General features: G+C 44.3%; 1 protein-coding gene across 1 annotated transcript in view; it reads right to left on the bottom strand.

Annotated features, from left to right (window-relative positions):
- The window catches only part of M1AP (meiosis 1 associated protein), a 97,136-nt gene that overhangs the window by 57,614 nt on the left and 22,585 nt on the right, over positions 1 to 16,937 (bottom strand). The window contains exons 2-3 of the mRNA XM_012527487.3: positions 10,434 to 10,619; positions 9,007 to 9,175 (exon numbers count right to left, since the gene is read on the bottom strand). Coding sequence (XP_012382941.2) covers positions 9,007 to 9,175; positions 10,434 to 10,619 — 355 coding nt within the window. The remainder of the gene's footprint in view (positions 1 to 9,006; positions 9,176 to 10,433; positions 10,620 to 16,937) is intronic.

Here is a 16,937-nt window from a genome sequence, read left to right on the forward strand (position 1 = left end):
TTCCGTCCAAGGGGCCACTGGCTCCTCTACCTCCCTTCGCGCCAGTCACCCTATTGCCTGGGAGGACGGTGAGGGATGTGTGGGCACATTCCGGCCCCTCTTCCTTAGCACCCTTGATACTATACTTTGGGGGCGAGATGTCCTGGAGGAGTGCGGTGTTCAGTTAACCACTCAGCCCCCCCAATAGTTTGCGCCACTGCTCAATTAACACCTCCCACACCCACTCCTCTGCGGTGGGATACAGAGGAGCCTATTTGGGTGGAGCAGTGGCCCTTGCCATCCCACAAACTCCAAGCTCTTCGTGAGTTGGTTCGAGAGCAGCTTGAAGCTGGACATATAGAACCGTCCACAAGTCCCTACAATTCGCCCGTTTTTATCATTAAAAAGAAGGCCACTGGCAAATACCGCCTCCTACATGATTTGAGGGAGATTAATAAGCATATCCTCCCCATGGGAACTCCCCAACCGGGACTCCCTCACCCAGTGGCCATTCCTAAACACTTTTTTGTGGCTACTCTAGATATTAAGGACTGCTTTTTTTCCATTCCGCTTCACCAAAAGGACCGCCCGCGCTTTGCCTTTACTGTTCCTGTCCCCAACCACCGAGGGGCAGCCGATAGGTATCAGTGGAAAGTCCTTCCACAAGGCATGCGCAATAGCCCGGCCATCTGCCAGCTGTATGTGAACGCGGCAGTCGCCCCCTTGCGAGATCTGGGCTACCTCATTCACTATATGGATGATGTCCTGGTTGCATGTGAGACCCATGAGAAGCTGCAGTATGTCCTCTCTCAACTTCGGCATAATCTGTCCGCCATTGGCTTAACAATCCAGAATGACAAGGTCAAATTTGAACCCCCCTTAACCTTCCTGGGGTTCCATATCTCCCAGCATGTAACCCCAATGGCTGTGCGACTAAATGTGCCAGACCGAGTCACCCTCACAGAGCTCCAGCAGCTCTGTGGGAATATCAATTGGGTCCGTCCGGCTCTGTCTGTTACCACGGCACAGCTCCAGCCATTATTTGCTCTCTTACAAACCAGTCACAAACCCCCCTCTGCCGTGTCCGCAAAGATAGCCATCACACCCGAAGCTCGAGCCGCCATTGCCGCTGTAGATAAGGCCCTTAATAACTGCTGCCTCCAGCGGTTCGATCCCCAGCGGCCTCTCCAGGCGTTGGTCCTCCCCACCAAGGGAACGCCCACCGGAGTTCTTTGGCAGGACGGGCCCCTCCTCTGGCTCCATCCTTCTAAAAGCAAGATGCAAAAGATCTGCCCCGCAGTAAGACTATGGATCACTCTCGCAGCCGATTTAGTGCAGCTGTCCGTCCATACGTTTGAAACTCAGCCTGCCGTAATTGTTTGGCCGCTTAATGCGAAAGAAACCACCTCCCTCATTAGGGATAATGAGCAAATGCAGGTGCTGTGTGAGGGATTTGCAGGCGATTTCAATTGCCATTTCCCTAGTCACCACCTACTCCAAGGCGTGTCCAAATTTCCCTTCCGAAGTCCTTTTTTCCCCTTCCCGTCTTCCTCCCCCTTTCCGAGGTCCGTCACTATTTTCACGGATGCGTCTAGAACTAAGTACTCCATGGTTGTGTACCTGGACGGAATCGCAGAGCCGAAAGTCTTTACGCATCTTAACCTACACTCCGTCCAGACGGGAGAGCTTTTGGCTATTGTAGAAGCGCTTCGCGCCTTCCCCTGTGAACCTGTTAACATCTTTACAGATAGCTTCTATTCTCTGCAAGTCTGCAGGGTCTTGGCATTAGCTACATTCTTCCCGACCTCCTCTCCTATTGATGAGGCACTGGATGCCCTTAAGACCCTTCTTGAAAAACGCATGGCCCCCTGGTATATTGCTCATATCCGGAGCCACTCCGGGTTGCCTGGCCCCCTAGCAGCAGGCAACGACACCGCGGATCAGACGGTCTCCGCCCTTGCCCTTGATTCGGTCGGAGATGCTATCAATCAGGCTAAGTCCTTACATTCGAGGTTTCACTTTTCTGCCGCCTCACTCCACCACCTTTTGCCTGAGTTGCCAATTGAGACTTGTAAGCACCTAGTGCGGACATGCAAAACCTGTGCCCCCTTCCTGCCTCTGGGGCCTCTGCAACCGCAGGGGGTGAATCCCCGCGGCCTTAGGCCTAATTCCAGGTGGCAGATGGATGTCACGCATGTCCCGTCCTTTGGACGCCTTAAGTTCTTGCACGTTATAATTGACACCTTCTCCCACATGTGCTATGCAGTCCCCTTGCCTGGGGAGACTGCTAAGCACTGCATTAAGGCCCTTCGGCAAGGGATTCTCTTCATGGGGGTCCCCTGGGACCTAAAGACGGATAACGGCCCTGCTTATCGCAGTGAATCCTTTGCGAGGTTCCTTCAGCTCTACCAAATCGCCCACCATTTTGGTATCCCATATAACCCACAAGGACAGGCCATTGTGGAGAGCTCCCATCGCCGTCTGAAACAACAAATTGAAAAACAGAGGGAAATCCTCCCTCACGCTCCTCCCGGAGACATCATCACCGCTGTCCTAATCCATCTAAATCTCTTGACCTTTGATAAGGATGGTCTCTCGGCAGTCCATAGGCATTGGGGCCCCTCGTATCGCCCCACACAGGCCCCCCTGGTCCTTTGGAAGGACCCTCAAACAGGTCAGTGGCGTGGCCCATGCCCCCTTCTTACCCAGGGCCGAGGTTTCGCTTGTGTCTTCCCGCAGGATGCCGCTCAGCCAATCTGGGTCCCCGGGAGATATGTCAAACCCGCCACCTCAGCAGTGGATGTCCCGCAGGGCACGGCGCCAGATGCGAGTGATCCAGCACCAACTGAGCCAGCTCACCCTCCACCCCGAGAGGCAACCATCCAACCCTGAAGTCCGTTCACTGCTCGCACTCTACCGTCAGTGCAGACGCCGCAACCCTCGCCATGCTGCCGAGCCAATTAACATAGTCTCTCTCCTTCTCCTTATGCTCTCCCTCGCCACCTCTGGCCAAGCTAACCCCTCTCACCAGCCCCGCTAAATGGCCCGCAACCCGCTTTCCCCGGCCCGCAGCTTGCGGAGCTTCCTCCTGTCTCGACCTCACTCCTCTTCTCAGCCATCCAAAGTGTCCTTTCTCGTCCCCCGCCCCCCTCCTTTTTTCGCTTGAACCCCTACTGCGTTGCAGATTGGGCCGCCCCATGTCGGCCCGCCCCATTAACATCGGCCTCTCTCGCGCCCGTGAAGACTTTGGCCTTCTTATTGTCCTCGCCTACGTCTCCACCACTCCCGACACTGCCGCCACCACCGTCGCTGGTGCCCTGACGCGACTTGTCCTCACCGCTGCGATCCTCCAGACCATCACACAGTCTGCCTCTACCGCTCTTCGCCGCCAAGAAGAGATCAACTACCTGTAACGCGCTGTCATCCTGGACTTTTAACAAGCAGATGGACCTTATAGCCACCGAGATCAACAAGAATTGGACATTGGCCACCCTTGCTTGCAACGGCAAGATACCGCCCCCCAAATTGTACATTTGTATCCCCGTCATACTCACCTCCCTCTTCAGCCCCGCTTCCCTCATTGCTTACTGCCTCTTGGGCCTCGGCTACTTGTTGCTGCTGCCATCCTGGCCCTTATTTGAAAAGAAGGGGGAAATGCGGTCACCCCTCGGGCTGAAGTGTGGTTTGCTGGCCTGGCAGGGGAGCGGCCGTGGTAGGCCTAATTCCGCTGCCCCCATAATAGGGTGGTTGGTCGGGCCCACCGCCACCCCTGAAGGAAGCTCGGCATGGGCGCAGAGTGCCCTCGGGTCTCCCCTTCTCGGCAGCCATGCTTCCGCGGCCGCCCCTCCTCCCAGATGGCGCCACCCGATGCCTTGTGGGGCGGCACCCTTCTTTTACCTTCTCCCTGCGCAGGCGCAGGGCAGAAAATTCCAGTCTGCCCTTTTCCCCTCCCCCGACAGCAGCAACAGCCAGGCGTGGGCAGAGAAATCCAGTCTGCCCTTTTCCCCTCCCCCAACAGCAGCAACAGCCAGGTGTGGGCGGAAAAATCCAGCCCGCCCTTTTCCCTTCCCCCGACAGCAGCAACAGCCAGGCGTGGGCGGGAAACTCAAGTCTGCCCTCCACCCCAGCAACAGCAGCCACCAATCCCTAAACCCTGCCCCTTCCCCCAGCAACAGCGACAGCCAATCCCTAAGCACCACCCCTCCCCCGTCCAGTACCGCCCACTGACCTTTCGCCGGCAACCAATCAGAACAGGGCGTGGCTTCAACCAATCAGCCTTCCCCAGCCCCTATAAAACTGTTGCCTCTCCCTCAGTAAAGTGGACTTGTGTGTTTACCTTGTCTCCGCGGTAGTTCTTCTGCCGTGCACCCTCCAGTCCTGAGAGCCCCCGACAAGGGCCTGGCCTCCCTTGTCCCCAGTTTGTCGCCTGCTTCTCCGGGCGACCCCTTCGTCGCCTGCTTCTCCGGGCGACCCCTTCGTCGCCTGCTTCTCCGGGTGACCACTTCATCGCCGGCTTCGCCGGGCGACCCCGTCAGCCAAACCGCGCAACCCCTGTGAGACCGATCCCTCGTCTGCTGCCGGACCGACCCCTCGTCCCAAGTGGGACCGACCCCTCGTCCCAAGCGGGACCAACCCCTCGTCCAGAGCTGGACCGACCCCTCGTCCGCAGCCAGACCCCACCTCTACCGACCGAGCAAGCCGCCGCAGTTGGCGCCCAACGTGGGGCTAAGCAACCCCACCACAGCACAACGTGGGGCAGTGCAACCCCACCTCTACCGACCGAGCAAACCGTCGCACTTAGCCACTAACTATTCTAAATAAAGGTGTCAGATAGCCTCAGAGTACTCTGAACTCTGTGTCATCAGGGATACTCCAAGTCCTCTCTGGGTTCAGCCACTGAAAGGAGAAAAGGATGTTGTCCATTCCTGATCTGTCCGTGGCCAAAGAGAAAGAAAAAGAGTTTCTGTCAATTGGACTCAGTTTCAGAACCCGTTGGGAAGGACTTTGGTGATCTGGGGAACCGTGATCGTCTCAGCCTGGGTCATGGCCCATGTTGTGAGGAAGAGGGAGGAGATGTTACAAGAGAAAGAAGGATGCTGGGCAGACCAAGAACAGCCTCTATGGGTATCACTGCCACCAATTCATTCAATAAATAACTATTGAGAATCTAACATATGCTACATGCTGGGACAAAAAAATGAGGCAAACAAATTTCGAATCCCAAAGTGTCTATGGCTTAATGTAGGGGGAAAAGATATTAAGTAGTCTACAATTTAGATGAGGAAATAAAATTATCATACAATAAAGCAATGGTAACAATTCTACATGGTGTAATAATGAAGTGCTAAATTGTATGGTACAGACCACAAGTGATATGTTTGTTTTAAGGAAAGGAAAATCAACACAGTAGTCACAACCCTGAACCAGGACTTAAAGGATGGGAAAGATTTTGCTGGAAGAAGACAGGGGAAGGAATTCGGAGGAAAGGAGAAGGAATTCAGAGGGAAAGACTAATATGGATGAAGGGATGGAGATAGAAAGAAGCACAGTAGGTTCTAGAGCTAGTGAAGAGACTGGCTTGAAAGGTGGAGAGTGTACCAGTAAGTGAGAGCTCACAAACCATTTGGCTTAGGCTGATTATCTTCCCTTCCCCCACCAGAACAATGTGGATGGCCTCATGCTGCTGGAAGGAACCACGTGTGTCAGAATTTGGTGGGAACCACATTCTTAGTTACCAACCCCCAGACCTAATTACAGGGAAAGAAAAAAAAAGAGTGAAGTCATCCATGTGGGACCAGGAGAAGATCAAAGCCATCAGAAGAGTAGGCCCCTGCACATGTACATAACCCTGGAAGAGGCCAATACAGCCAGAAAGGACTACAGGAGGGCAAATCGTTAACTTGAGTGTTGAATGAATTGAAACTGGTTAAAAAAACTTTTTTTTCTTTTAAAGATTTATTTATTTCTTTCTCTCTGACCCCCGCCCCCGTTGTCTGTTCTGTATCTATTTGCTGCATCATCGTCTTTGTCCACTTCTGTTGTTGTCAGCGGCACGGGAATCTGTGTTTCTTATTGTTGCGTCATCTTGCTGTGTCAGCTCTCTGTGTGCACGGTGCCATTTCCTGGGCAGGCTGCACTTTCTTTCATGCTGGGCAGCTCTCCTTATGGGGCGCCCTCTTTGCTTGTGGGGCTCCCCTATGCGGGGAACACCCCTGCGTGGCATGGCACTCCTTGCGCGCATCAGCACTGCACATGGGCCAGCTCCACAAGGGTCAAGGAGGCCCGGGGTTTGAACCGTGGACCTCCCAAGTGGTAGGCAGACGTCCTTACCACTGGGCCAAGGCCGCTTCCCTAAAAACCCTTTAAACTCCACAATTTGGAACTCTCTACTTCCTGATTAAAATCTTTTAATAAATTTCCATTTATTCCATTTTTAACAAAATGGAATAAAATCCAAATGTCTTAGCATGGCATATATGGCCCTTCTTGGTTTAACTCTTGCCTCCCTTTTCAGCAGGGGCTCTTAACCAGGGGTCTGTGGACTCAAAGGGACCTGAGGAAAGATTTCAGGGGGTCTGTGAGCTTGAATTGAAAAAAATCAACTTATTATCTTTATTTTCTCTGACCTCTAACTGAAATCTAGCATTTCCTTCACTTATGAATGTATGCAATAAATTATAGTAGTATTCATTTCATATCACATTACAGTTGTTGCTTATCTCGAAAAATCACTTATGCTCATTCATACTTTGAAACTACAATAGTTGTTTGACCCAGTGCTAGTTGAATGTCATAAAACTATCTGCCGCTATATTGTGAGAAGGGGTCCGTGGTTTTCACCTGACTGGCAAAGGGGTCTGTGGAACAAAAAAGGTTAAGAACCCCGGCTTCACAGGCTCACTCCTGCCACCTACTGCCAGTCTCCAGTCATAGGAAGCATGGGTCCATCTCTGAAGGCTGATCTGATCTTGCTTTCTCATTCTTCTGGGTCTCCTTTATGAGTGCCCTTTTCTCTTCCTCTGCTTGGCTAGTTCCTACTAGTCAGTTAAGACTGTATTTTTCTTTCAGGAAGTATAGGTAGTAGGACTATGGGTAAGTCAAACGTATTTATTTGCGCTTACCTGCATTTTAAAATTTGTTTACTTTATAAAAATGGATTTTCTCAAATGTAAATATTGAGGAAAGGGTCATTCAAGTAAAGTGAGCAAATTTTTTAGGGGAAAGACCACTTGTAGGACCACATAACACTTTCCCTCCAAAGTAATCCCAGAGGGTAATTCAAGAGTAAAAGTCTAATTAAAAAAAACGCGGGAAATGGACTTGGCCCAGTGGTTAGGGCGTCCGTCTACCACAAGGGAGGTCCAAGGTTCAAACCCCTGGCCTCCTTGACCCGTGTGGAGCTGGCCCATGCACAGTGCTGATGCACGCAAGGAGTGCTGCGCCACGCAGGGGTGTCCCCTGTGTAGGGGAGCCCCACGCGCAAGGAGTGCGCCCCTTAAGGAGAGCCGCTCAGCGCGAAAGAAAGTGCAGCCTGCCCAGGAATGGCGCCGCCCACAGTTCCCGTGCAGCTGAGGACAACAGAAGCGGACAAAGAAACAAGACGCAGCAAATAGACACAGAGAACAGACAACGGGGGGGGGGGGGGGGTTAAATAAATAAATAAATCTTTAAAAAAAATGCAATGATATCTTTTCCCCACTGGATTAGCAAAGATTTTTTTTAAAAAAAGAGAGAGAGAATAATTCCCAGTAGAAAAGCATCATATATTATTGGTGGAAACGTAAATTTGGTATCATCTTTTCAGAGGATCATTTCGCAATAACTATCAAAACTGAAAATGCATATACTGTTCTACCTAGTAACTTTACTTATAGGAATTTATTCTACGGAAAATACTTGCCCAAGTATATATCTAAGCAGGGATGGTTACATAATTTGTGGGGGCCCATTAAAGAATGTGAATGTGGGACCCCTCTTTAGACAAAGCCATTAAGGGTACTAAATCATAAACCTTTTTCCTTTCTTCTGTAGTCTCTTCCTTGACCTGTCATGGTGGTTTCTCTCTGGGCCACGGGAATACTTGCTGGGTGAGCGGATACCCTCACGGGTACATGAGGTCCTGCCCTGCAACTCAGTGTGCACAGGGTGTGCACCCAGGGCCCTGCAGGAGCAGAGGGCAGCAGTGGTTGCCGTGGGGGTAGGCAGACCTGTGGCACCAGGGCTGGGGAGCAGGTGACTGGGAACCTATTCTGGGGAGGTGGCAGGAGGCAGGAGATGGGGTGTGAGCCAAGGCTCTCAGCCCATGGTCCAAGTTCCATTGTCCCATCAAACTTTACTTAAACAACAGAAATTGAAAGATAAAATTATTAGGACTTTCAAGACTGAAAGGCATTAAATCCCAAGCCTAGGGCTCTGAGTGGTTGCAGTGGTTATAAGTCCACGAGGCCAGCTCTGTATATAAGGCTGTTCATATAGCATTGGTTATAAAAACAAAAAAAATGGAATAAACCAGATTGTTCAATAATAAGTGATTAGACAAACTATGATTCAATAACACAATAAAAAACCATGCAGCCTTAAAAAATGAGATCTAGAAATACTGTTATAGATAGCTATACAACACAAGAACAAAGAAGGTGCAGAATACGATTTACGTCATGATCCCATTAAAGTGTTAAATTTATGTGTTAATGTAAGTGTGTGCATGTGTGTGTGCATAAATACAAAGGAAAGTTGGGAGGGATACTCTAAACCTTTCAAAGTGATTAGGGGAGGAATAAATTCTTACTTTTTAAACTTATAATATTTCAATTTTACTAATAGCATATTTTATTTCTGAAATAAAAAATAGCAATTAAAAATTCAGCTCAAACACTGAAAAAACATCTGTATGAACTGCAGTGAAATCTGCCGGCTTCATTTATCATTTAAGAACACAAAAGACCACGGCAAATAGACTTCCTGACCTGTAATAGACCGCACATTAAAATCATTACCACTCTTGTTTCCTTTGCCTTTGACTCTTACCATCGTTGCTGGGCTCTTCAACAGGAGAAGCTGAGTCCACACACTCTAGGCCTCCACTTGTGATCTCAACGACCTGAAGCCTCCTGACCCTGCCTAGGTCTGTGTCTTTCAACCCTTCTTCCAATTGTTTGACCACTTCTTTTCCAGACTGGGAAGTCAGAACAGTAACCTGGAAATAAATCCAAGAATCAATGTGCCTGCTCTCCCTGAGATACAGAGTGAGGAACATAACAGGTTGCATCTGGAAGATAATATGTAGCAGGTCTGTGGTAGCAGCTATTGCATGTAGTGCAAAGAAGGGGATTTAACCATAACTTACAAATAGATTTCATCTGACGGGTCATCACAGAACCCTCCCAAGTAGGCTGAACAGATCCCAGAAAGTGACCAGTAAGAAGCCATACCTGGTATTTTAGTCTTTCAAGATTGCCTAAAGCACAGGCAGCAACTCTCCCACTCCAAATGCTTTGATTTTATGAAGAAATAAAGGGAAGAGTATTCTTAAATTCCCTCACTAAATGTGTACTAAATACTAGAGAGCTTGTATGCTCCTCTCCCATGGTGGTGCTTTGGTGTAGCTATCTCAGACTGATTCTTCTCCTTGGTCTCTTGACCCTACAATGTACTTACCCTTGACTAATATAGTTGACCTGAAGGAGTACTGAGGTGTGTGTATAATTTGACTGTTGGATTCCATCTGAACGAACACATTGCATGTTTTTACTAGCAGCTTTGTCTTGGACTGTGAAACTCTGGAAGGCAGGTATTAAGTACATGCAATTATCTTTGGTACTTAGAAATGTGTGATTGATGAGGAGGGATGCAGATGAAAGTACAATTATTTTTTAACTCAGTTTGAACACTTAGGGTTACCAGAGATAGAAAGAAAGGGTTCTAATCCACACCCATGCACCCAATGGAGTTATTCAGTCATGACTGGCTTATATTTTTAAGACTGTCTCAGTGTGGCATCAGAATTGTAGCAGATTATATATTTGCACATTTGCTAATTCCAAACAAATTTACTCAATTTGATGCCAAGATTTGATTAAGAAAGGTTATAAATTCCAAGGGTATCTGGGTAAATATAAACATAGAAGCCAATCATGGCAGTTTAACATTTGCTTTACCAGTCCCAAAATTCAGAGGCAGATGATATATTTAGGTTTTATTTTGATGTCCATTTTCCCTTGTAATTCACTTCAGTGCATATTTTTAGAGGTCCTCTCTATGACTAGCTCTGTACTAAGAGTTACACAGGTTATAGGAAAAAAGAGAAAAATGTCCTCTGTCAGTAAGGAGCTGAATATCTGGCCTTGAAAATTATACTCAATGGAAGAGAAAAATTAGGAATGATAAATAATGAAGCATCTAGATGGACTAAAATGGGAAGATGGCTTGGGGTCCTAAAAGGCAGCACCTCTTACCTCCAGGGAGGTGTAGGCCATAGCTGCACTTGTGATCACATGCCTGCTGTACTGTTTGAACTGCTGAAGTCCATCCTCTACTGCCAGCTTCAGAGAAGTGCTCTGAGGTCTGAAACAACCTTCTCTCTGCAACATGCGTAGTTCTGAGATGCAGGCATGTAGCTTAGCATAGTTCCCTTTTACTTGCTGCAGAGAAAAATGAATCAAAGATACAAATTTCCAGTGAAGCATATTTCTGAATAATTGGCAGTCATACTTCATCATCAATTACTCTTCAGGAGATCCTTTCCTTCCTGAAAATCTGTTTATGAAACCAACATCTACTGAATGCCTACTATATTCTAGGTACTGCAATAAAATCTTCCCTAGACCTGAGTAATAAAAATTTTCAGCCAAAAGGCTTTTTGATTATGTGGAGTTACCAGAAACAGGAAAGGAAGTGTTTTAACTCACCCATTCACTCACCCAGAGGAAGGCCAGTCATGACTGCTTGTTTCACTTTGGGTTGGCCTACAAACAGTAGGCCTAGCGGAGTTATCCTTAAATATTATCTTCAGGGAAGTGGCTGTGGCTCAAGCAATTGAGCTCCCATTTACTATATGGAGGACCCAGGTTCAAACCCTGGGACCTCCTGGTTAAAAAACAGCAAAAACAACAACAACAACATTTTCCCATCAGTCCAGATACCAGGAGCTTCTCTAATCAAGAATGATTTTTTTTCTCAGAAATGAGGAATTTGACATGGTTGATCATTTCAGAATTGATAAGGCCCTATCCAACCCATCCCTCATGATCACTTCAGTAAAGAAGAGATGCTTGGCTTAGCCTGCAGTCAGCTCGAGGAGCCAACATGTAAACCTCAGGCAAGTGACCTCTTGGTTCTCCTCACCCTCCTTTCTAAAATCTTGCTCTTAGGAAATAATTTAATATAATCTTGACTTCAGGTCAATGTTACTTCTCTTAAGCATATAAACATTTTACATAAATGCAAAATGAAAATTTATGAAACTATTTGAAGAAGTTCCAAAAATCAGCAGCAGGTAAGGCATGGGGAAGAACTGTATTTTGGGAGGGGAAACATTCTCCGTGAAAGAGCAGAACTGGACAATAGTTGCAATGCCCACGAAACTCATGAGCAGCAGCTACAACAGTATCAGGGTACAAAGAATGTTTAAGTCAACCCCTCCATCTCCAGAGCTGCTTACTTTGCTTATATCATCCTCTCTGGGAGTCTTTGGGGGGAAACACAAGAAACAGGACATAATTCTTGCAATTTAGATAGAAGAAAAGAAAACCATTCAAGAAAGAAAGAATAGAACAAATCAGACCATAGGTAAAAACTGGTGGCCTTCAATCATTTCTTCTCATGTACTCCCAAAGGAGTTCTGAAAAAACTATGTACCCATTTATACATTTTTAAGTGTAAGGAGCTGTTAAGGATGTAGCATTTATAAATAAAACTAAAGTACCTCTCTTCAAAATGTAATTCAATGGAATCTAAATGCCTTAGGGGTTTGATAATCATTATTATTCAATAAAAAAATATATGAGCATGCTCTTTTCACATTTCCCACAGAATTTTATTCTAATGTAATAGAATTTTATGCTAGGAGGTCTTTTATTGACCACACTACCAGACTCCTCTGCAACAAAAATATTGGTTTATTAAATTTTTAAAATATTTCCTATGACCATAGTCTCTAAGGGGTGAAAGTTTATTCTAAGCTACTCTTCATATATATACTCAACCAAAGCAAAATGTGTATGATCAATTCTGATAAATAATTATTGGCCTTAAGGATAAATTTTAACTGAAAATGCATCTTAATGGCATGGACAGGTTGGGTTCATTATTCAATTGATTCAGGTATGTGTGAATAAATATATTATTGCATAAGTGACACAACAACAGTATCATTTCTTTTTTTGTTGTTGTTGTAAAAATAGTAACTTCATTGGTTCAAAAACAACAACATAAAACCAACTGTATTTGAAAAGTATCTTCCTCCCAGGATTTTCAAATAATTTGCATACTTCATTTTATTCATACACATAGCAGAAACATTGGAAGTGACAAAACAGAAAAACACATGGCTTTTTATACATTTAACTACAACAGTATCATTTCTATTCCCACATTTTAATAAGCTACAGTGCCGCAAAACCTTGTTCTCATAAATATAAGGTGGGATTTCTATCAAGTTTCCTTCTGAGTTATAATTCCCAAATCATATAGACTATTACCAAAAATTATTTTTAATGAACTATTGGTAGATACTCAGTTTGTTCCTCCTTCAATTTTGTTAAACACAAACACTTGAAAGCTATCTGAATGTAAATATATATATATTTTTTACCCAGTCACAAAAGTAATTTACTTTCTTAAAACGAAACCAATAACTTCAATAGTTCACTTTTTTGGTGGCCCTTGAAGGTTTTTAATTTATTTTTTAAATTTCAAAGCAGTTTTATTGGGATATATTCACATGCCATACAATTCATCCAAAGTGTAAAATAATGGCTTTTAGTATGATCACAGTGTTGCACATTCGTCACCACAAAAATTTTTAGAATAATTTCATTACTCCAAAAGAAAAACTCCACACCCCTTAGCAGTTACTTCTCAGTCCCTCTATCCTTCTCCAGCCCTACATAATCACTAACCTAATTTCATCTTTATAAATTGACTTACATTTACATTTTATATAAATGGAATCATACAATATATAGTACTTTGTGTCTGGTTTCTTTCATTTAGTATAATGATTTTTTTTGTCTGATAATAACATCTTGTAAGTTAACATACATTTGTTCAGTTTCAAAGAAAAACAGTCTTATATATGCAATACTACCCATATTCATATTTCACTGAGATTTTACTATGCTATATAGACCCATATTACATTTTTTTAGCTTTCCTTTTAGTAATTTACATGACTTTAGATTTTTCCCTGTTAACCACTGTCATACCCATAAAATAGCACTGCTAATTACAAACATTATGTTGTACTTTTACCTTTTCTATTCATTTCCAAAGATTAACACAAATCCATTTTACCAATTCTGCACAAGTTAACCCTCAGCTTTCCATTCTCTAACCTCATTCTATTTTCTGGTGACCCATATTCAAGTTATTAACTCTATGAGATTACATGATATATTAAGTTCATAAGAGCATGATCACATCATATTTGTTCTTTTGTGTTTGGCTTGCTTCACTCAACATGATATCCTCCAGGTTCATGCATGTTGTCATATGCTTTATGACTTCAATTCTTCTTCTTACAACAGCATAATATTCTATCGTGTGTTGTAGCAGTTTGGCATTTTTTATGAATTCCAAAAATAGTTATTGGATTATGTTTGTAAACTGGTCTGTCAGAGGTATCACTTTTAATTGATTAAATTATGATTAGGACTTTGATTGGGCACATCAGTAGGATGTTGAGTCCCCCCTCCCCCTTGGTGGGCAGAGACTCACAGAGAAAAGACATGGCAGAGGACAGAGCTGGGAGTTTTGAGCTGGAGCCCAGGAAGTGAACACACAGGAGAAGAACACAGAGGAATAGAGATGGCTCCTTAGACACCGCAGAAGCCATGGGGAGAGACAGAGCTGTTCTCCTGATAGCCTATAGCTGGTCTTGTGGAGAGAGCACAGCAGCTGAGCCCAGAAAGAAACAGAGCCCCAGGAAGAGAGGGAACCAAGAAGCATGAACCCTAGCAGATGTTGGCAGCCATCTTGCCCCAACACTTGGCAATAGACTTTGGTGAGGGAAATCACTTATGCTTTATGGTCTGGTAACTGTAAGCTTCTACCTCAAATAAATACCCTTAAAAAAGCCAACAGATTTCTGGTATTTTGCATCAGCACCCCTTTGGCTGACTAATACATGTGTATACACCACAGTTTGTTTATCCATTCATAATTTGATGGACACCTAGGTTGTTTCCATCCTTTGGCAAATGTGAATAACACTGCTTTGAAAATCAGTGTGCAGATGTCTGTTTGTGTCACTGGTCTCAGTTCTTCTGAGTATATACCCAGTGGTATTGTTGGGTCATGTGGTAAATCTATATTCAAATTCTTTAGAAACTACCACACAGTCCTCCACAGTGGTTGTACCATTCTACATTCCCATCAATAATGAATAAGTGTTCCTATCACTCCACATCCTCTCCAACACTTAGAGTTCTCTATCCTTTTTTATTTATTTTATTTATTTCCCTCCCCCTTGTGGCTTGCTTGCTGTCTGCTCTGTGTCCTTTTGCTGTGCATTCTTATATGTCTGCTTGTCTCCTTTTGTTGCATCATCTTGCTGTGCCAGCTCTCCACAGGTGCAGGCTGTTAGCTCTCTGCGGGCACGGGCTGCCAGTTCTCTGCAGGCACGGGCTGTCCGCTCTCTATGGGAATGGGCCGTCCACTCTCTATGGGCATGGGCCGTCCACTCTCTGCAGGCATGGGCCAGCTTGCCTTCAGAAGGAGGCCCTGGGACACGAACTCAGGGCCTCCCATATGGTAGACAGGAGTCCAATCAATTGAGCCACAGCCACTTCCCTCTCTATCTTTTTAATAGTAACCATTCTAATAGGTGTGAAATGATATTCTTTGCACCTTTGATTTGCATTTCCCTAATTCACTAGTGCAGTTGAAGATTTTTTCATGTGTTTTTTTTCACTATTTATATTTCTTCTTTGGAAAAATGTCTATTCAATTCTGTTGCCCATTTTTAAATCAGGTTGTTTGTCTTTTTATTGGTGAGTTGTAGCGTCTCTATATATCATAGATATTAAACCCTTATCAGATATGTGATTTCCAAGTACTTTCTCCCATAGAGTCAGCTGCCTTTTCACCCTTTGGACAAAGTCTTGTGAGGTGCAAAAGTGCTCAATTTTGAGGAGCTCCCATTTATCTATTTTTTCCTTTAGTTGCTTGTGCTTTGGCTGTAAGATCCAAGAAACCACACCTACCACAAGATTTTTAAGATGTTTCCCTACATTTTCTTCTAGCAGTTTTATGGTGCTAGCTTTTATATTGAGGTCTTTGATCCATTTTGAGTTGATTCTTGTATAGGGACTGAGATAGGGGTCCTCTTTCATTCTTTCAGTTATGGATATCCAGTTCTCCCAGAACCATTTGTTGAAGAGACTGTCTTATCCTGTTATATCATGGTCTTGGCAGGTTTGTCAAAAACCGGTTGGCCCAACAAAAACAAAACAAAACAAAACAAAAACAAAACAAAACAAAACAACAACAAAAAACTGTTGGCCATAGAGGTGAGGGTTTATTTCTGGACTCTCAATTCTGTTCCACTGATCGATATGTTTATCTTTATGCCAATACCAGGCTGTTTTGACTACTGTAGTTTTGTAATATGTTTCAAGGTCAGGCAGTGAAATTCTTCCCACTTTGCTCTTCTTTTTTAGAATGCTTTTGGCTATTCGGGTGCACTTTCCTTCTAAATGAATTTGGTAATTGCCTTTTCTATTTCTGTAAAGTAGGCTATTGGAATTTTGATTGGTATTGCATTGAATCTATAAATCAGCTTGGGTAGGATTGATATCTTCACGCTATTTAATCTTCCAGTCCATGAACATGGAAAGTCTTTCCATTTGTTTACGTCTTCTTTGATTTCTTTTAGCATTGTTTTGTAGTTTCCTTTGTACTTCTTTGGTTAAACTGATTTCTAGGTATGTGAGTCTTTTTGCTATTGTAAATGGAATTTTTCCCAATTTCCTCCTCAGATTGTTCAAAATTAGTGTAGAGAAACATTACTGATTTTTGTGTGTGACCTAGTATCCTGTCACTTTGCTGAACTCTTTTATTAGCTCAAGTAGTTGTAACATAGACATTTCAGAATTTTCTCACTATTGGATCATGTCATCTGCAAAAAGTTTTACTATTTCTTTTCCTATTTGGATGACTTTTTTTTTTTTTTTTCTTGTCTAACTGCTCTAGCTAGATCTTCAAGCACAATGTTGAATAACAGTGGTGACAGTGGGCATCCTTGTCTTGTTCCCTATCTTAGAGGGAAAGTTTTCAACCTTTCCCCATTGAGTATGATGTTGGCTGTGGGTTTTTCATATATGCCCTTTATCATATTGAGGAATTTTCTTTCTATGCCTATCTTTTGAAGTTTTTATCAAGAAAGGATGCTGGATTTTGTCAAATGTCTGTTCTGCATTGATCAAGATGATCATGTGTTGTTTTTTTTCCCTTCAATTTGTTAGCGTGGTGTATTACATTAATTGATTTTCTGTTGAAACACCCTTGCATATGAAGGAATAAATCCTATTTGGTCATGATGCATAATTTTTTTTGAAATGCTGTTGGATTGATTTGCAAGTATTTTGTTGAGTTTTTTGGCATATCACTCTTTTATTATACTGATCTGTAAAAAATTAGTACAGTTATGCTCAAACTGAGTACTGAACCCAAGTGGTTAGGCCAAGCAACTGGAACATGATTCAGAAATCAGACACAGTAAACGACACATTTTGACATGA

This window comes from Dasypus novemcinctus, chromosome 17 (genome assembly GCF_030445035.2).
Source record: "Dasypus novemcinctus isolate mDasNov1 chromosome 17, mDasNov1.1.hap2, whole genome shotgun sequence".
Classification (NCBI taxonomy): Eukaryota; Metazoa; Chordata; class Mammalia; order Cingulata; family Dasypodidae; genus Dasypus; species Dasypus novemcinctus.